Source organism: Phocoena sinus, chromosome 17 (genome assembly GCF_008692025.1).
Source record: "Phocoena sinus isolate mPhoSin1 chromosome 17, mPhoSin1.pri, whole genome shotgun sequence".
Classification (NCBI taxonomy): Eukaryota; Metazoa; Chordata; class Mammalia; order Artiodactyla; family Phocoenidae; genus Phocoena; species Phocoena sinus.
In genome coordinates this window covers 63,278,713-63,300,284 of record NC_045779.1, presented here as the reverse complement: position 1 = coordinate 63,300,284, position 21,572 = coordinate 63,278,713, and the positions used below count along the sequence as shown (strand labels likewise).

The 21,572-nt window shown below is 43.4% G+C and overlaps 1 protein-coding gene and 1 non-coding gene across 5 annotated transcripts in view; one reads left to right on the top strand and one right to left on the bottom strand.

Annotated features, from left to right (window-relative positions):
- TRNAM-CAU lies at positions 1-73 on the top strand. The gene has a single exon. It is a non-coding gene; the product is annotated as a tRNA-Met (tRNA).
- A 12,339-nt stretch (positions 74-12,412) lies between these two features.
- The window catches only part of TBC1D31 (TBC1 domain family member 31), a 61,635-nt gene continuing 52,475 nt past the window's right edge, over positions 12,413-21,572 (bottom strand). For 2 of the 4 annotated variants that reach the window (XM_032609986.1, XM_032609987.1), the window contains 3 exons: positions 16,170-16,173; positions 14,883-14,968; positions 12,413-13,153 (listed from right to left, as the gene is read on the bottom strand). In XM_032609986.1, the coding sequence (XP_032465877.1) occupies positions 13,020-13,153; positions 14,883-14,968; positions 16,170-16,173 (224 nt within the window). In that variant the 3' untranslated portion in view covers positions 12,413-13,019. The remainder of the gene's footprint in view (positions 13,154-14,882; positions 14,969-16,169; positions 16,174-21,572) is intronic. The other 2 variants (XM_032609984.1, XM_032609983.1) reach the window with 2 other exon arrangements.

Below are 21,572 nucleotides of genomic sequence, written 5' to 3'. Positions count from 1 at the left end.
GCCTCGTTAGCGCAGTAGGTAGCGCGTCAGTCTCATAATCTGAAGGTCGTGAGTTCGATCCTCACACGGGGCACGATACTTTTGTTCGCTCCAGCTCCTTTATCGTCCTAGAAGGATAGGTTTTACTTGCTTGTGAGGGGATCTGTAGACCCTGGGCGTCCGCGCTTTTCCGCCCTGGGGTCACCAGCGTATTGGCATAGCCAACCCGAAGTACCGAGGCGGGGCAGAGTCGTTGATGGAAGCTACCACTCTTCTGCTCCGCCGCCCTGACGGCTCCGCCGTTCTGGGCCCGGGTGGGAGGACTGGAAGGGAGGCCGGCGCCTGAAGACTGGGCGGCAGGGGGTGGGGCATGGGGTGTGGGCACGTGAGGAAGACTAGCGCGCGGCGGGCTGGGGCCCGGGTGAGCCCCTCGGGAAGATCCCCACTCTCACCACCAGCGTTGCGGCCCGGGTACCCAGGAGGTGCACTCACCCTGCCGTCCCACCCTCCACCAGGTGTCCTGTCCTGGCCCTTGAGCCCTGATGGTGGCGGGAACGTGCACAGCCCTGGATGAGGGGAGGCCGGGGTGCTCGAGGTCCAGGAGGACGCTGAGGGCGCCGCTGCCTGCAAAGCCACCTAATGGAGGCCCCAGGGCAGTGCCTGGAACCCAAAGTCTCCTGGGGAGGGTCCTGATTATCAACACCTGGTCCCAGGGAAGGGTGGGTCTAGGCAACTGTGGGGAAGTGGACGGCACCGTGATGAGAGGCCAGACAGTGCACCGCGCTGAACACCTTGGTGAGGAGTTTGGGCTGCAGAGTTTTGCAGTGGCAGGGGAAGATCGGTCTCGGGGATGGGGGTGTTAGGGAGGTCATGCAGGCAGCAGCCCGGCCTAACGTGACAGGGGCTGTGCTGACGCTGCATCTGAAACAGTTGCTTCATTGCAATGATCACCCGTGAAATTTCTGATAATTCAGTCATTCTGAACAGGTCAAATAGCAAATTAAGTTGAGATGTGATGTAAAAGGGAAGAACCTTCGTATTCTGTTACAAGTTAATCACTAAACGGATGTTGCCTATAAGCTTAAATTATACATAATGGCCCATCTCTGGGAACCCTGCTTCCTAGGTAATGAGCATTAAGCTGAAATACCTTTGTTTAACTCACAGGAAACATCCTGACCAGGCCCACCTGTGCATGGCTGCAGCGAGGAAGAAATTAACACATCCCCTCCGGAGGCTGATGGGAACCAGGAAGTGTTTGACTTTACTTCCCACCCCAAACACACACTTTTAGTATAAAAGAAGCCTCAATTCTAGCTCAGATAAGATGGTTCTTTGGAATACGAGTCCACCGTCTTCTTGGTCTGCTGGCTTTCTGAATAGAGTCGTTATTCCTTGCCCCAGCAAGTCCTCTCTCCATTTATTGGCCTGTCCTGCCTTGCTACTCCTGGCTAGCTGGCAGTTGGGGAATTTGGGGGTAAGGCCCAGCTGCTGCTGCAACCGCTTGTCCTGAGGATCTTCCCTCCAGAACTCCCCGAAGCTGCACTGACTGCCCCAGCGCTTGGCAGTTGGAGCAAGGAATCAACATTTGGGAGCAGACAGGCTCCATACGGGGCGGGTAAGTCACTCTGGCTGTGTACAGCCAGGAGCTTTATTTCCTTTCCATTTGGGGTTTGGGGAGTTTTCTCCGGAATAAGCCACTTTGTATTTGAGTGGGGTACCCTGTTGGAGAGAGGAAAGAGTTGTTGGACTTTTACCTGATTTGTGAACTGGTTCATTTGTTTCTTTGGATGCTAGCATTTGTGTTTGGGGTTTGTGTTTTGCTCGTCTTGAAATTCTGTCTTTAAAAATGGGAAATGTGGCTTCCCTGGTGGCACAGTGGTTGAGAGTCTGCCTGCCGATGCAGGGGACACAGGTTCATGCCCTGTTGGAGAGAGGAAAGAGTTGTTGGACTTTTACCTGATTTGTGAACTGGTTCATTTGTTTCTTTGGATGCTAGCATTTGTGTTTGGGGTTTGTGTTTTGCTCGTCTTGAAATTCTGTCTTTAAAAATGGGAAATGTGGCTTCCCTGGTGGCACAGTGGTTGAGAGTCTGCCTGCCGATGGAGGGGACACAGGTTCATGCCCCAGTCGGGGAAGATCCCACATGCTGCGGAGCGGCTGGGCCCATGAGCCATGGCCGCTGAGCCTGTGCATCCGGAGCCTGTGCTCCGCAACGGGAGAGGCCACAACAGTGAGAGGCCCGTGTACCGCAAAAAAAAAAAAAAAAAAAAAAAAAGGGAAATATTTCAACTATTCCTAAAGAAAGTCCTCCGAGGTGCATTTTGGATAAGTGATCTGATTACAGCTATGAACCTATGGGTGAGGGGAAGATGACATTTTATTGTAACAATGTGTGGCCACAGTACCTGTTAGGATCTCCACAAGGGGTTTAGGCAGGGTTATCTTGGGACCCTGTGCACCATGTACTGTCACCCTTGCTGTGTTAATTACTTCATTTATGATCCCCTTATGGTCTCCGGTGTCGTTGGTATATGTAAAACCTCAAGACCAAACTTGAGGGTTTACTTAGGATTTTCTGTTTGTCCTTTGCGTTTTCCATTTCATTTTGTTTGGTACTATTTCTCCATTTACAGCCAAATCAGTTTTGTGATACTTAAAACTTTTGCTGATGTCAAATGGAGGAAAGGAACAGAAAAAGACAAAACCAAAACCTGTCTGTTCTTGTCCAAGAGAGGGACATTCACAGGAAGAAGAGAAAGGTTCTACTTGGCTTCTAACATCACCAAAAGCTACAAATAGAAATAGAAGTGTCTTTTCCATTAATATTAGTAAAAAGGGTTTAGCCATCTAGACAGGTGACCTTGATTTGTCCCATTTGCCAGAAACCCAATCTGAATCTAACCTCTTCTGTAACTGATGGGTTTTACACTGTTGGACCTGATTCATGGGTGAAATTTCAGAATGGTAACCATGAGGTCCCTGTGTTTGTGTACTTGTACATGTGTTATAGATGTGTGGCATTGCCAAAATTAATTTTTAAAAGAGCTCTATTTAACTGGCTTAAAGGAAATTAAGCACTTATATAAACACTCAAAAATAAAAGAAACTGGCCAGAATGAATTTCGGGTTCACATGATCAAGGAAATATTCAGTATTGAATTAATATCTGGTATTAAATAGCTTGAGCTTGTTGGTTTGATTAATATATACCTGTCTTTAGAGTCATCAACATTAAGTATAATACTTTTATTGTACTTAGGTTTAGTAGAAATGAAGTAAGACCTTATTATTCCTGTTACAAACTTTGTCAGCAAGAAAAACAACAATATGACAAAGATTTTAAGTAAATAAAATAGAGGTAAATGAGGTAAGACTTTAAGGTAGACTCTATAGGAATAATTATGTTTTGGGAATGTCTATCGAAAGTAGTCTCTACAGATTTTCAAAACTTGAAACTAAGTTAAATGAAGAGAATTCATTGGGTCGTTTCGAATAGGATAAAACATTAGAACATTAACTTCTGGGCAGGTCTAAATGTACCTACTTTCGCCCTCTTAGGAGAGGAAGACTAAGGCCAAAGTGTGTCAATCAGGAAATTCTGGTATGACAAAGTTTACAATTACTTGCTTTTTGGTTTTCACTAAAGATTAAGGTTTTAAGGTTAAGAATTGTGAAGGAAACACTTCAGTATGCAAAGATACGGGATGTGTGTTTTCAGCAAAGAAGGTATGAGAAATGAAAATGCATTTTGTTAAAGGGAAAAGGGTGGTTTTGTCCTAGAGCTGGTTGTTTCTGAATGGAAAAGAAAATGAGGAACAGATTAACATGGATACAGAAAGTTGTGGAAGGTTTGTGGAGGAGGAACACTGAATGAAAGAATTTTGTGCATAGTCCGGACTGGCTAACATAAGATTGAACCTAATTAAGAAAATGAATCTTAAAGGTAAGGAAGTGGAAAACCTGAATTTGGTTCTCTAAGAGGACAAAGTTTTCTTAAAATATTGAACTGCTTTTTAAAAAATCTTTTTAAAATTTTATTTGCCTTTTGCCAAAGCAAAAAGGCATCCTTTCAGTGGTTAGAGATGATCAGTTGCTATCTATGGTTTTACAGTGGCTTTTGAATACCTCTATAGCTATTTTGTGAGGAAGCAGGGAGGAATGATGAAGTCCTTGATGTGCAAGCATTTGTGTTATTACATCATGGAAAATAAGAAGGGAAGGGAATAAGAGTGAGGATATGTTGCTTCAGACCCTAACTCCTCCGGCTCAGCTAGCTGTCCCATCTACTCTGGCCATTCTGCCAGTATATCCACCCTTTCCACCACCTTCCATGCCTGTCTAGCCCCAATTCCTGACACTGGGGCTCAGGACTGCCCCTCCTTCTAGGCATCAATTAGAAAAGCCTGTGTTAGCTTCTGGGGTACAAGGACTTGGTCCCATGATCACCATCTAAGACCCAGTAGTGTATCCAATTTGGGCCAGAAGCCACTCCCAGGGCAGGGAGCTTTCCATTGCTGTTATCTCATATAGGGGGCTAAATGCAAACAACCAGCCAGCTGGGTTTCTCATCTTTCTTTAACTGGAAGGATCACAACCCTCCTTTATAGGGAGGATCCTCTACACCTGAAGCCCACTTGACAGGATCCACAGCTGAACCAAATTGGGACCACAATGAGGGAGGAATGCCCTTATTAGAGCACTACTAATTAGTATATCTTGGCAGGGCTTTGAAAAGGGGAACCAAAGCAAAAGAATTTGAATAAAATTAAAGAAATCCAGCAAAACAAATGAAGTCCTCTCTGAATTTTTGGAAAGGATTTATTAAGCCTATAGACGTCATCCTAATGCAGATCCCAAGGCCCCTGAAAATATTAGAATGATAAATTTGACCTTTTTTGGAGGGGATGGAGGGGGCAAAGTGCTTCAGATATCAGGAGAAAGTTGCAAAAACTAGGTGGTGCGTTTGGAATGAACCCTTCTCAATTGGTAGATGCTGCTTTTAAAGTGTTCAACAGGGAACAACAGAGAAAAGAAGATGCAAAATGAAACGCCACGTTTTTGACACCAGTGTTGGATTCCCAGAAGGCGTAACCGAAGAGATAAGCCATCACTATGGGGGAGAAACAATGCACTTACTGTAAGGAGGAACCACTGCCCAAGGCAAAAACAAAAGAAAAACAAAAGATGAGAGTCTCTAACAGGGTAGAAAGGGAGGAACACTGATGAATGAAGAGGCCCAGGGGCTCCCTTGGACTTGAGGCACTTAATTCCCCACAGGAGCTCCGGGTAAAATTGACAGTGGGGAATGAGCCGATTAACTTTCTGACAGATTTCACCCTGAAGTCTCACCAGAACAGCTTGACCTCAGAGTCCCACCAGGACACACTTAAGCCTACAGATGGGGCTCCTGAGAACCCCGGAAAAAGAGACAGAGCTCTCTCCAACCCATCACAGGTCTACGAAAAGGTAAGACCAGGAGCGTGTGCTAATGGCACCCCAGGGAAGGCCAAAAGCACATGACCAATATGAATCCTATTAAAAAGGGACGCTGGGACACCTAATCTATCCTCTGAGGCAAGAGGATGGACCAGTCACAATACCAGTCAGTGTATTCAGAAAAGGACAAAGAGAGGGCCAAAGAGTGGGATTTCACTTGGGTCGCGCCTGGCTGGAAATGGAGTGCCCAGTTTTTTTGTTTCCTGAGGCACTCTTATGCTGCAGCCCATTCATAATAGTGCCCATTATAGGAGAGATATCACCTTACAAAGGGTTCAAATATATATATAATGGGGCCTAACAAAAGACCATCCAGCAAGTCACTCAGAATTGCATGATTTGTGCTAAAAATAATCCAAATACTGCTGTCAGACCTCCCCAGACGGGGACTCAACATAGAGGAATCTGCCCCACCGAGGACTGGAAAATGGACTTTACTCAAATGCCTTGAGCTGCAGGAAGTTTCAGATAACATGCTGGTGTGTGTGGACACGTTTTCAGGATGGGTGGAAGCATACCACCTGGACAGAAAGGCTCTAAAGTGGTTAAAGCCCTCCTTAGGGAAATTATTCCCTGATTTGGATTACAGCATTGCTTTCATCCTAGAGACCACAGTCATCAGGAAAAACCAAGAAAATGAATCATACATTAAAAAGGAACATCATTAAAATATGTCAGAAGACTAATTTAACTTGGGATAAGGCCTTGCCAGTTACCCTGCTATGGATCAGTGGCTCCCAGAAACAGTCTTAAATTAAGCCCCTTTGAAATACTGTATTCGAGGTGCCTGCCTGGGCAGGAGAATCTATAAATGCTTTAAAATACCTAGCAGCTGCCAACTACGTTAAAACTTTGGGCATTATACTAACCTCTGTTCATGACTTGACCTCCAACAGGCCTGCCTGTCCAACTGAAGTAGATGGTAATTTCATTATAGCTGGAGAAGCTTCAACCAATTTGTTTAATTTTGTCCAAATAAATAGCACAGGAATTTAGTATATGTACTGGGAACCAGAACCAAAACCCCAAGTTCAATTACAAATTAGACAACAAAGTGCTAAGGAGTTTCATCAGGTTCAAATAATTGTAGATAAACAAGGCCTGACTAAAGATTCTAAGGAATAGTCATTGCCTCTGTTCAGCAGTAAGTAGCCAGAGCGACCTTCATCCCTTTTGCCACAAGATTGTGGAACGGACATTGACAGTAGGGAATTGTAATAGAGAATAACCTTTGTATTCGATTAGTAATACAAGTTAATCACTAAAGGGATGTTGCCTATAAGCTTAAATTATACATAATGGTCCATCTCTGGGAACCCTGCCTCCCAGGTAATGAGCTTAAGCTGAAATACCTTTGTTTAGCTCATAGGAAACATCCTGACCAGGCCCACATGTGAATGACTACAAGAAGGAAGAAATTAACATATACCCTCTGGAGCCTGACGGGAACCAGGAAGTGTTTGGCTTTAATCCCTTCCCTTTTAGCATAAAAGAAGCCTGAAATAACTCAGGCAAGATGGTTCTTTGGGACATGAGTCCACGTCTTCTTAGTCTGCTGGCTTTGTGAATAAAGTCACTATTCCTTGCCCCAGCAACTCCTCTCTCCATTTATTGGCCTGTCCTGCAGCAAGCAGCAGGAGCTTGGACTCAGTAACAGTGATAGCTATAACCACCCCTTCATCTTTCAAGTCTTTGATAGCACACTGGTCTCCGCCATTCTCCATTGAGGATGTGATAATACTTTTGGGTTAACATCGTGGTAGGGAGGACTTTCAGAGGCCTTCACTTGGCTCTTCCTATTCTAACGACCCTTACTCAGTGGGTCATAGCACCAGTGTAGAGATTCTGCCCTTTGTCAAATATGTTTATTCCAATTATACATTCAGGTACCCAAAATCACCACAGTTGGTTTCACAGCCTTATTGCATCCACTGTAATTCAAACTGGCCCAAGGCTCCTTTTTCACCTGACCACTGTTAGCTCTGACTTTGGTGGACCCAAGTAATTCGTGTCATTTTACAGCAAATGTCTAGTAATCCCTGAAAGGGCTGGGTGTCTTCTTTATCCTGCTACCCCGTCTTTCAGGTAAGTGCCAACAGATCTCTTTGGAAAGGACTGAGGGATTGTTTATAGCATATATATGTGTCATTCACAGCTGCAGAATCCTTCACCATAGGGACCTGGTCTTCCCTTCAATCAAGAGACATTGAATATAAAACAGACAACCAACAAGGACCTACTGCGTTTTAGCACAGGGAACTATACACAATATTTCATAGTAACTTATAAGGGAAGATAATCTGAAGACTATATATGTATAACTGAATCGCTGTGCTGTACACCTGAAACTAACATGACTATCCTTCAATTTAAAAAAAAAAAGGCTTTGAATCTGGGCATGAGTTTAGGTCTGGAAAATGGGTGACAGACATAGCTCTCCATTATGGTGATGTCATTGAGCAGGACCCTATGGGGCCTTCCTGGGACAGACCTCCCCATGTCCTCCACTTGCCTCTTGTTTGTAGAAAAACTTTAGCTTCCTAGGCCTTCCCCAAGTTCCAAAGATAAATTTAATTGGAGAAGTGAGAAAATGCAGAAACAAAGGAAAACAGTCAAGTAAGACAAATAACAATAGTTTAGCCATTAAACAAAGTCAGGGACTCTTAGCTCCTCCTCGAGGGCTGTAGATAAAAATCTGAGTCAAATCTTTTGAGCTGTTTAGCAGATAGATACTGAAACCCCCACCAGGTGGAAGAGTTAACTGCATGCTGCCCACAAGCACATAGACCCCAGACGGGTTGGAGCCAGAAGGTTGATGATGTTGACTCCCGATTACCTCACCACCAACCAATCACAAGAATGTCCACGAGCTGACCACACACCCCACAACCCCTCTCCCTCACTGTGTCTTTAGAAAACCTTTCCCTGAAAGCCACTGGCAAGTTTGGGCCTTCAGAGCATTAGCTGCCTGGACTCCTTGCTTGGTGCCCTGCACTAAATACTGCACTTTCCTTCACCCCGACCCAGTGTTGGGAGATTGGCTTAACTGCAGGCAGGCGAGTGGACCCAAGTTTGGTTCAGTAACAGCGACTCAAGTCAGGTTTTGGGCCACCAGATCTTAAGATTTCCTGTTACATATATCAAGCAACATTTTAGTAGGCTGCCTACCTATTTCATTCTTAGGGAAAACGTAATCAATTACTGATAGCAAAGAATCCCTTAATACTTCTTCTCTGCTGCCGGCAGCTGTCAGTGGTCGTCTTTGGTAGTTAAACCACTGACACTTGGCCTCTGCTGCATGAAATCCCATCATCCCCACTGAAATCAGGAAGCATATTGACGGGCGTCTCTCACCAGGGTTTTTCAAATTTGCAGATACTCCCCCCTTCACTCAGTGCCTTAAGAAGGGAGTGTCTTTGGGGCTGAGCACGTAGCTGGAAAGAGAGTGAGAAGTTCATACATGATAAATCCACTCCTGCGTTCATACCTTCCCAAGCCTGCATCTACGTCACATCAGGCATATCCTGGCACCTCTGTGTAATTAAAGAGGCCAACACTGAGTCCACGTTTCTGCCAACCAACCAAGTAAACTTTTAGAGCCACTTTCAACGCACAGGAGTGCCTGTGGTCAATTTATGGCTTCTGAGCTCCAGATTCCCTCTTCGGTGCCTGCTCTGCAAAAACAGATGAGACCCTTCAAGCCTTTCTTCTTCTGGTGTGCACGGTGTTAGGCTGTCAGCAGAGGGCGCGGGAGGACGCTGCAGGAGGAATGGGGCTTCTCTTTCTAGCTCAGATGTGCTATTTTCTTTATTGATAGCTCCTGCTTCACGGTCCCTCAGTGGTCGGAGTGTGTGGGGACACCCAGTGGTGCTCTGTGCCAGCCGTGTGCCCAGAGCACACAACCTCTTAGTGACTTCACAGCCCAGCCTGAGGACCACTTCACTGTGGTCCTCCCAACATGGACATGGCATGTTCACTTCTAATGCCAGCAGCAGCCCTGACACGCTCCGAGCGCCTGGCTTCTGGCCTTGGTTTGCCTGTGCCCCGCGGGGTGGTTCCCCGTTGTTACCAACAAGGGTTCTTGGCCTTCCTTAATAGAAATGGATGAGAGGCCAGACAAAAAATTCGGGCAAGGCTTTATTGGGGCCCCTGCTGCAGCAGGCGGGAGTGAAAGCAAGTAACACGTCCCCTTGCTCACCCCCCAAGCTTGCGGGGAGCTGGTTCCTTACCTGGGGTGAAGGTAGGGGTGGGTCCACGGGTGGCTTAGGTGTCTGCCCACCTCTCTGGCCGTGTTGAGTGCAGGGGGCGTGCTCAGTATGCTGCTTTTTGCTCCTGACACCCTGCTTTTGCTTCTGATTCTTTAGAAGTGGAAGTTGGGTTTTTTGGTCCTTTTGTATCTTGTCCATAATTTGCCCCAACTGCCCACGCACACAGTTATTTTTCGTCCCTTATAGTTTCTTTGTATTTTGTCGATCAAGGAGACATTTGCCTAGGTGCAAGCACTGCAGCAAAGGGTCCCAGGTCCCAGCCTGTCTCAGCATGACTCTTCCCTTCCCAACATGGCCCAACCGGGCCACACGTGGCTATGGTAACACTCGGGGTCCTGGCTTCCTACGAGCTTTCACTTGGCAGCCTGGGATCGCCTGCACCCTGGCCACTTCCTTCCTGCTGCCTGTGCAGGTGGGCCAGCTCTGGCCTGGGCAGTCCAGCAACCCCTCTGCTGGCCAGCGCGCTCTGAACCTGAGCCTTGAGGAGGGAGGGACCTCCTTCCGAGTTTGTCCTTCCTTGGGTCCTCTCCCTCAGCCCTAGGCACCCTTTGGCATTTTTATACTTACTGCCCTATTGTAGTTTACTAACTCTTTACATTAAACTTCTCATGTTCAAATTACGTGGTTTATCTCCAGACTGACCTGAGATTCAACATTAAGAATCTGTGTTAAGTGCACCCACATTAATAGAGTGACACTTCGGCAGCCCTTGTAGAGTCATCGTTACAGCTGTAGCGGTCACAGTGGAGTCACAGTGGGAAGGCCTTTAGCAAATATTCAAATCTTGCTCAACATCAGAGAATTCATACCAGAGAAAAACCTTGTGAATGTGTGAGAAGGCCTTTAACCAAGTCAGTAACGTATTCAACACCATTGAATTCATACTGAAGACTCTTTAAGTGGAGTCAATGTGGAGAGGGATTTAGCTGAAGCCCCACATTTATCCAACCAGAAAGAAACCTTATGAATGTGATAAATATGAAAAGGCATTTAGGAACTGCTCTTCTCCAACTAACTCAAGGGAGTACCGGAGAAAAGCTTTGTGACTGTAGTCAGTGTGGGAAGAATTTTAGCCAAGCTCAACCTTCATTCAATTCCCAGAGAGTTTATATTATAAAGAAATTGGGGGACTTCTTTGGTGGTCCAGTGGCTAAGACTCTGCGCTCCCAATGCAGGGGGCCCGGGTTCGATCCCTGGTTAGGAAACTAGATCCCACATGCCGCAACTAACACCCGGTGCAGCCAAATGAACGAATATTAAAAAAAAAAAAAAAGAAAAAAAGAAAGAAATTGGGGTCAGGTTGAAGATATACTGCCAAGAAGCAGGAAGAGATAATCAGAAATGTATTTCGTAGATTTCATTAAACGTGATAACCTCTGAAATGCCAAGCAATCCCACGTGACTTATGAGACTCAGCCAACTACCTCTCTGCTAAGCCAGTGACTTTATCAAGATTACTGTTGGGAGAATTGCAGGCTCAGGGAAAACTAGAGGGAAGAATGTAATAAAAAACTTCATGTCATTGAAAGTACGCATAACCCACTTTCACTGGATGGATAGAAACTTTTTAAAAAAGTTTAAAATATTATAAGACTGTAAAAGAGTGTGTGCGCGTGCATAGTCTGCAAAACCAATCTGAATGGATGTAAATTCTAGTAAAAGAGGACCTGAAGTAGAGGTCGACAACGGGCAATATACAGTTGATTCTGGCTGGCAGAATCACAATATTTTAGAATTCAAATGCTTTTTTTAAAAAAAAAATTTATTTAGGCTGAGCGGGATCTTTGTTGCAGCACGCGGGATCCTTTGTTGCGGCACATGGGATCTTTAGTTCTGGCACGTGGGCTTCTAAGTTGCGGCATGTGTGTGGGATCTAGTTCTCTGACCAGGGATTGAACCTGGGCCCCGAGCAATGGGAGGGCAGTGTCTTACCCACTGGACCACCGGCGGGGGGGGTCCCTAGAATTCAAATCCTTTTAGGTGAGCAATTTCTAGCTCATTGAAGTTGCAATCACACCAGAAATATTTTATATCCTGTGACTTTCTGTTGCCACATACACACACCAGCCTGGCCCATGAAGGTATGCTTCTAACAAACTGACGAAGAAAATGAGGCTGATGAAAGCGCTCTTGGGAAACCAATGCCTTGCATAATGATGGGGTACTTTTTTTTTTAATTGTTTTTCCTGATGTAACCTAAGGTGTTTTTTTCTCTTTTTTTTTTTTTGGCTGCGTTGGGTCTTTGTTGCTGTGCGCAGGCTTTCTCTAGTTGCAGCGAGCAGGGGCTACTCTACATTGCGGAGCACAGGCTCTAGGAGCGTGGGCTCAGTAGTTGTGGCACGCGGGCTCTAGAGCGCAGGCTCAGCAGTTGTGGCGCACGGGCTTAGCTGCTCCGCGGCATGTGGGATCTTCCTGGACCAGGGCTCGAACCTGTGTCCCCTGCATTGGCAGGCGGATTCTTAACCACTGCACCACCAGGGAAGTCCTGTAACGGGGTATTCTTTTAGGACTTCGGACAAAAGAGAGCATTTGGCTTACCATAAGGTTATCTTTGTGCCAAAACCAAAACAAAAGACTCGTATGTACTGTGTGCTATGTGTTAAGCACCATACCAGGAAAAGCACTGTATCAGGAACTTTATATACATGATCTTATTTAATCTTTACATCAAAGACCACGTGCTGTTTCTACTCTCCCTTTAGAAATGGGTTCAGGGAAGTAATTTGCCAAGATGATGAAGCCGGGAGCAGCCCTGTTGTGGCGCTGAGCCGGTGCCGTCAGGAGAAGAGGAGACAGTGGCCTGGGTGCTGTTGGTACGGTGGATCGCGGGCGAGGCGGGGACCAGCTCCTGGGGGCAGAGGGGCTGGCAGGTGGGCCTCTCCTCACTGCTCACACTCTGGCGCTGCTGAGTTCAGGCTCAGTCCTGGCTGCACAGCTGCTGAGGTGGTGTCGCGTTCTTTATTTCTCCGTTCACCTTTAAAATAAAACCTCATCCACTAAAGTTCCTGAGGTTTATGCTGGTCCTTGAAACCTGAGAGGGCCTAATACAAAGCTTTAAAAGCTTCAAATTTTTTTTTATTGTGAAAAGTACAATAAGCCATTTACAAGTCCCAAAGCACCAGAATTAAGGAGAACACATAATTTTTATACACACATATTTTTCATACAAAAGGTTGATCTTTATAGGAATTTAAAATAAATAATCTGAAAATCAGTGTCACTGATTGCAAAATAGGTATCTCGCTCTTTGACTCTCTCGAGGTGACCAGCCTCCTAAGTAGCCAAAAGATGAGGCGTTTGACATCTGTTTCGAGCCTGGGTGGCGAGTCTCTGGCGGAGATTTCTCACTCTCTCCATAAGATCCCATTCCATGGTGTCCCAACGTGTTTTTCTTTGGTTTAATGAAACTTGAAAACAAAATTTAAAATTGACAACAGTTAATTTTAGCAATGGTATAGTGTTTAAAGGTAAATACGTTGCAAAAAATCAATAATGAAATGAATATTCTAAAAACAAAACTTCTTAAACAAAAAGCCTAACATATTACCTGCCCGTGTGGTTCCATTTACAAGTCAAATATTTATTCGTTGAATTGAATGAATGCTATTAGAGAACTTATCTGCTTTTGGTTAGCTTTTTTTTGATTTGGGAATACAGATGACCTTTTAAATTAGGAAGAAAGCTTGTTTAAGAGAGAATTTGAGTTCTTTGCAATAGTAAGTTTCTTCACCATGGTGCTTATTGTAATGAGAAAATTCCAAGGTGCCAAAATTAATATTGTGAAATGTACACCATGACCACTTCTCCTAATGCTTAAATAAATAAAGTGCTTTTTATAGTGGCCAAGGCAGGGAGAGTCCAGAATCAAGATTAGAGCATTACAATGTGTCCAAGTGTAACAGTCATTTCACATTGATTTAGAGGGGCTAGTAAATACTGGAATTCAAAAAGGAAGCATCTTAAAAATATACTTCTCTGAAACTTAGTTACATATTCAAATAGCTTCAATTTCTGAAAACTGTTTTTCCCCCAAGGAATAAAACATTTATGCTTTTCTTATTTTGCTGCCAAATGAGAAACCTGCCAAATGTCCTCAACTGGATTTTGAAATTTAGAACTATCTAGTTAAAAAGTTCTGAGGTGTCAGAATAGAGAACAGTTGAGAATCTCCTGTCCTTTCATTTGACTTACACATGACTTTTGGTTTAATTCACATCCTGACACAGAATTTAGAGATGCACGTAAGAGTATGAGTTAGCAAGGATATTTTACACAACACTGGAACTCATGACTTGTTACCAGGTATCTTTCTTATAAAGCTGGTCTTTTGGGGACATTATATACAGATCTGTTCTTCTAAAAGAACTCAAAACACACTGTTAAATTCTGCTTCACTTATATGACAGTTTTACTGAAAAAGTTGGTTGGAATAAAGTCTAACAGAGTTTCCAGTCCCCTCCCCTCCTTTTAAACACAAATCAAGTACTTTACTGGGGAAACTGTTAGCTCCTTTATGGGCTTAATGCTATGACTACATTTCTGTAAGATGTTTCCATCCCAGCCCTTCCAGAAATAAACAAAAACCTCCAGTTAATCAAGTCAAGGGATCAAAAGGCAACTAATCAACATGGAGCCACTTGCCCTCAGCAGTTCTGAGCGAGCTGGCCCTGCAGTACATCTCAGGGCCCAGAGCAGACACATGTTTCCAATGGTTGCTGGAGGGAACTCAGCCCAGAATAAGAGCTGAGAAAATTCAAATATGTAATAGCTTTGAAAACAAATCCTGAGATTTTCTTTTCACGAGGATGTAAAAAATAGTCATGAATATCATTAATTTAGTTAGTGGCGGACTTCTACTGGAGCCTCCAACTCTGTTTTGGGCAGCAGTGCTGGTGCTAGAGAAATAGTCGCACTAATGATATTTGGCAAGCTTTCTCTACTTGGGGTTCGAACTGACCCAGTTTTTCTCCCCAGCTGGAAACTTGAGAGTCTTGCTGACTCTACTTTAGGATTTCCATGATCAATGCCCTGGGAAAATGGTCTCAACACGCTACAAATATAACTTAAGCCACAATCTTGCTTAAATATTGCTAAATCGAACATGACAGGAGACATCTTTCTTGTTTGTTGACTTACTCTGTGTCAAGGTCTCCATTTCAGAAATGTCTTTTAACTGTGAGGTTCTAGGCAAACAGCTTGAGGCGACCCATTCATCTTGGCACCTGGGCATTATGTTATAAAAGTGAAAAAACAGAGAGAATGTTTGGGAGTGGATAGAAAGCCATGATTAATTCCAGACGGTCCCTAGTGAATTAAAAGTGCCAAGGATAAAAAGCCCCTTAGTTTTTCTCTTCTGAGAAGAATGCTGTCACCATTCAATAGGCAAGGGAAGTACAGTTAGTGAGAATTAAGAGCTGAGCTGAAGTTTTGGTAAAGTACTTTAAAAACACCTTTAGCGAAAACAAAAAGCCAACAAACTACTGAAAAATACAGGTGTTAGTATAGAGATCCCAAACATTTGTTGGGAGAGACTATTAAATGTGATTAGCAAACCTTCCCTGAGAACACCTGTGAGCTGATCACTACCAGCTTTAACCGGGCAAGGCATGACCACAATATACAGCAGACCAGAAGCAGCGACAGGCAAGTTTTGTTTTGTTTTTTTTAATATTTTTATGTTTATTATTTATTTTGGCTGGGCTGGGTCTTAGCTGCGGCACGTGGCATCTTTAGTTGCAGCACGTGGGATCTTTAGTTGCGGCATGCAGAGTCTTAGTTGCAGCATGCGGGATCTAGTTCCTGACCTGGGATGAAACCCTGCATTGGGAGCATGGAGTCTCACCCACCGGACTACCAGGGACGTCCCAAGCGCTAGGCAAGTTTTACCTGGACTTATCAGAGTAGGAAGCATGGCAGTGTTCCACACCTAACCGGTGCCACCTCCTATTTTTTTTAACATCACTCCCCACTTCAAAATTTATACTCACCCTTCAGCTGTGTTTTTACTGTTTCCTAACTCCTACAGCTTTACATCCAATAAGACATCAGAGTCCTTTTGATTTTTTCATCCTAATGTCACTTAGGATGTCCCTTCCTTTCTACTCCCATCACCAGGATCCAAGCCTCCATGAGTCAGGCCCAGACTGCTCGGGTCACACTGACTCATGAAGATAATGCCTGCCTTTCACCTGGGCTCAAGAGCTTCAGCTACTGGTGTGTGCGTGTGCGTGTGTGTTTTGTGTTTTTTAAAATTAATTTTTTAACATCTTTACTGGAGTATAATTGCTTTACAATGCTGTTAGTTTCTGCTTTATAACAAAGTGAATCAGTTATACATATACATATGTTCCCATATCTCTTCCCTCTTGCGTCTCCCTCCCTCCCACCTTCCCTATCCCACCCCTCTAGGTGGTCACAAAGCACCGAGCTCGTCTCCCTGTGCTATGCGGCTGCTTCCCACTAGCTATCTATTTTACATTTGGTAGTGTATATGTGTCCATGCCACTCTCTCACTTCGCCCCAGCTTACCCTTCCCTCTCCCTGTGTCCTCAAGTCCATTCTCTACGTCTGCATCTTTATTCCTATCCTGCCCCTAGGTTTTTCAGAACCATCTTTTTTTTTTTTAGATTCCATACATATGTGTTCAGCTAATGGTTTTAACTCATCGTTTTAGCTCAATGAGTCATTAAGATAATGTGACTAATTACCAAATGATTAATTTTGAACTGGTGTCAGGGAATGGAATATAAGAGGCATCTTAAAATATCTGAGGGGCTATCATGGTAGTAAGCGTAATCCGCATTGCTCCAGAGAATAGTTTTGTTTTTTTTAATTGTAGTTGATTTACAATGTTGTGTTAGTTTCAGGTGTATGGAAAAGTGATTCACTTGTGTATTCTTTTTCAGATTCTTTTGTATTCTAGCTTATTACAAGATACTGAATATAGTTCTCTGTGCTATACAGTAAGTCCCTGTTGTTTATCTATTTTATATATAGTAGCGTGTATCTGTTAATCCCATACTCCTAATTTATCCCTCTCCCCCTTTTCCCCTTTGGTAACCACAAGTTTGTTTTCTATGTCTGTGAGTCTGTTTGTTTCATAAATAAGTTCATTTGTATCATTTTTAAAGATTCCACATATAAGTGATAGCATATGATTCATCTTTCTCTGTCTGGCTTACTTCACTTAGTATTATAATCTCTAGGTCCATCCATGTTGCAAATGGCATTATTTCATTCTTTTTTAAGGCTGAGTAGTATTCCATTGTATATATGTATTGCATCTTCTTTATCCATTCATCTGTTGATGGACATTTAGGTTGCTTCCATGTCTTGGCTATTGTGAATAGTGCTGTAATGAACATTAGGGTGCATGTATTTTTTCAAATTAGAGTTTTTGTCTTTTCTGGATATATGCCCAGGAATGGAATTGCTGGGCCATATGGTAATTGTTTTTAGTTTTTTAAGGAACCTCCATACTGTTTTCCATAGTGGCTGCACCAATCTACATTCCCACCAACAGTATAGGAAGGTTCCCTTTTCTCTACACCTCCAGCATTTATTTGTAGACTTTTCTGATGGCCATTCTGACCAGAGAACAGTTTTTAATGAGACGGTTTACAAAAAGAAAAGCAGGTTCAGCTTTACATAAGGAAGGAACAACTTTTAAATAAAATACTGGCAGAAAATGGAATGGGGTAACGAGCTCACCAACTCTATTAGTGTTCTGGCATAGGCTGGATAACCACTATTGCAATGTTGCAGAGATGATTCACATATCAGATCCTTCCAAATCTGACATCTCACCGTTCCTTGTCTCTCATCTGTCCTCCTATATCCCTCCTGCCCACGGCTATTGGGGAGGATGAATTAAATGCCGTCTTGTGAATATCACACAGCCAGTGGCTCCCCCCCCTTTGCTTATAGCAAGTTTCAAACACTGCTGAGCAGATCCACCTGTGAAACTTTAAAACAAAAATCTAGCTTTCCGTTTTTTAAAAAAAAATTATTTAATTTTGGCTGCATTGGGTCTTTGTTGCTGCACGTGTGCTTTCTCTAGCTGTGGCGAGCGGGGGCTACTCTTGGTTGCAGTGTATGGGCTTCTTATTGCAGTGGCTTCTCTTGTTGTGGAGCACGGGCTCTAGGCACGTGGGCTTCAGTAGTTGTGGCGCACGGGCTTAGTTGCTCTGTGGCATGTGGGATCTTCCCGGACCAGGGATCAAACCCATGTCCCCTGCATGGGCAGGCGGATTCTTAACCACTGTGCCGCCAGGGAAGCCCTTTCCATTTTTTTCTAAATCTACAGAATTAAATGTGAGGTCCTGACTATGCATTTTTTTAAAAATTTGTAATGTATCAAAAAATTGCCAGTCACTGGCTAACTGTAACAAATTTGAACATATAAATAGTACAGTAAAAAGTGAAAGTTCTTTTTTCTATACTTTTTTGCACTACAACTTGTTTTCCTTCATTTAATGTATTTATTTTAAAGCCCCAAAAGTGATTCTTATTATTTAAAATTAGTATTTTACTGAAGTGGTATTACCTGTACCTCACAAAATTCGAAAGGAACAGAAAGGTACAAACTAAATTTCCTTCCTTTCCCTAACCACGTTCCTTGCCCAGGAGGCAAGCCCTGTACTCTGTCTTCCGCAGGCCATTCTGCTCTGCAGCCAGGCTGGTCAACAGGATGAAGCCCACTGCTCAGCCTGAAGGTCCCCATCACCTACATGCTTCAGTGATATCTTTAACCACCCTTGTACAGAAGCTCTCTGCTCCAGCTGGCCTAACCTGAATCACCACGACAGGCAAGTCTCTGCCACTGATTCATTACTTTTAACAAGTTCTGTCTCATGCAAGGAGTTGATGGAGGCGTTTGGTTGGGGAATCCACAAAAATGATTATGGGAAAGTGCTGTGTGTGTGTGTATGTGTATGTGCATGTTTCTGGGAGAGATCCTCAGAGGGACCCACAGACTGTCAGTGGTTAGAAAATGGTGTAATATAACGTTAGGACTGTAACAAAATTAAAAATCGCCTAGTCTATAATCTTCTCATTTTACAAATGAGGAAACTGAAGACCAGTAAACATTTCTTAATAGGCACAAATGAAACACAAGTGGGTAAATAAACTAACCAGAGATACACAGCTTATTGACTCTGGCTAAGATTCTTTAAACTCTGTCTTCGTTTACCGTGAGGCTGGGACCAGAACCCCGTGTTCCCGACATCCAGCCTGGGCTCCTGCACCACACCATGAAATCCTCCCTCCCCAAAATGTCCTCCAATTGCTCTAAGCTCTTCCCTTTCTTCAAGGCCCAGTCGCTTTAAAACCTGGTCCAGTGGCCCTACCTGGCAACCAGCATTTACGAATGTCATTAAAAAAATAAGTTTCACTGAGGTAATTCACATACCACAGAATTCACCCCTTTCAAGGGTACAGTTCAGTGTTTTTAGTATACTTAAGAGTTGTATAATCATCACCACTAATTCTAGAACATTTTCATCATCCCCCAAATAAACGTCTTACCCACTAGTGGCCCACTCCCCTACCCCTCCCACCCACAAACCACTAACCCCCTTCTGCCTCTACAGGTTTGCCTATTCTGGGCATTTCATAAATAGAATCATATTAACATGTGGCCTTTTGGTCTAGCTGCTTTAACTCAGCATAAGGTTTTCAAGGTTCATTCATTTTGTAGCATGAATCAGTAGTTAATTCCTTTTTATCACTAAATAAGATTCCATTGTATGGATATACCATGTGTTGTTTATCCACTCCTCATTTGATGGATATTTGCGTTGTTTCTACTTTTTGGCTATTATGAATAATGATGCTGTGAGCATTCAATGTACAAGTTTTTGTAGGGATATGTTTTCAGTTCTCTTGGGTATACACCTAGGAGTGGAACTGCTGGGTCATACAGCCTCTCTACATTTAACCTTTTGAGGAACTGCCAGACTGTTTCCTAAAGTGGCTGTACCACGTTACATTCCCACCAGCACTGTTCCAATTCCTCTGATCCTTGCCCCCACTTGTTAATGGATTACATCCATGCTACTGATCATGAAGTTGTATCTCACTGTATATATATTTTTAATTTGAATGTTTTCTCATGTGGTTTTGATTTGTATTTCCCTAATGACTAATTTAAGCTGAACATCTTTTCATACGTGTATTGGTCATTGTATGTCTTCTCTGGAGAACTGTCTGTTCAAATCCTTTGCCCATTAAAAATCTGGACTAATATTTTATAAGATATCACTCGCTATTCAGTTTAAGTTTATGGGCCTAGGATTTTAGAAGCAGTCAGGGTCATTCACATTGTCCAGAAGGTTCTATGTTTTGGGAAACAATAAGAATTCCTCCCCATTGCTAATAAAGATTGACACTAGGCACAAATGTAAATAAACGATCTGTCGTTGGCACACTCACCTGCTTCCTACTTCCTGGTGCCTCACTTATAGGCTCTGAGTGACAAACCAGTGCTGAGCAACTTGCAATCAACATGCCGTTTTCCTAATTATAGCTGATTATCCTCCAGTTGTAGGATTAAGTGGCACGGATTTAATCTATATACCCTGATTAAGGCGATGATCAAATCCTTACACATTTGCCTTTTGAAAAATGAATGATTATTAACCAAACTATCTCTCATTGGTGAAATTTAGGAACGTCGAAAAAGCGTAGGCGGCCTGGGAGGAAGGCATCCTGGAGGCAGAAGGGCCACATGTAGGAAGACTACGGACGCAGGGAGCTTTTTGCAGTCTCTTTCCTTTTCAATTTCTAAATTCGTAGGTTCTCCAAGTCTCAAATTTCTGTTCTCTCTAATGTTGGGGTAAGTGTGACAGGGTTAGGGAGAAGTGGCAGCTCCAGTGGTTTGTGTCTTTTAATTTGTGACATTCTGCTCCCCGCTTCCCCCAAGGGCTCCGGGCGCTATTTGGGACCTAAACCCAAAAGCGTGAGAGGTAATGAGGGGTTTCAAAAGCAGCCTAATTAAATGATGATAGCATCTAACCTCTATTTTTGCTTTTCAATTTGTGCACTACAAAAGTAATGACAAAGAGCAGCATTAGTCATAAAAGCCCCAAAGCGGACACAACCCAAACGTCTATCAATTGATGAATGGATAAATAAAATGTGGAATACTCATACAATGGAATATTATTCTGCATTAAAAAGGAGTGAAGTACTGATATATGCTACAACATGGCTGAACCTCAAAACATTATGCTAGTGAAAGAAGTCAAACACAAAGGACCATGTAGCATATGATTCCATGTATATGAAATTTCCTGAATAGGCAAATCTACAGAAACGGGTAGATTAGTGGTTGCCAAGGGCTGGGGGGAGTAGCAGGAAGTGAGGAGTGACTGCAAATGGCCATGGGGTTTATTTGGGGCTGTGAAAATGTTCTAAAATCGATCGTGGTGATGGCTGCACAACTCTTAATATATGGTAATATAATACTGTTGAATTGTATATTTTTAATAGGTGAATGGTATGGCATGTGAATTACATGTCAGTAAGGCTGTTATTTTAAAAAGTAATACATAAACATTTTATAAAAGACTGAAACAATACAAGATATAGTAAAACAGAAGTTCCCTGTAAAGGTACTCTATTTTAGAATTTTAAATTATTATTATTATTTTGGCTGTGCCATGGGGCTTGTGGGATCTTAGCTCCTCAACCAGGGATTGAACCCGGACCACAGCAGCGAAAGCGCTGAGTCCTAACCACTGGATTGCCAGGGAATTTCCAAGAATTTTAAATTAAAAGTTTGATTTTTCATTGAATGCCACTGGTAAGCCTTGCACCAAAACC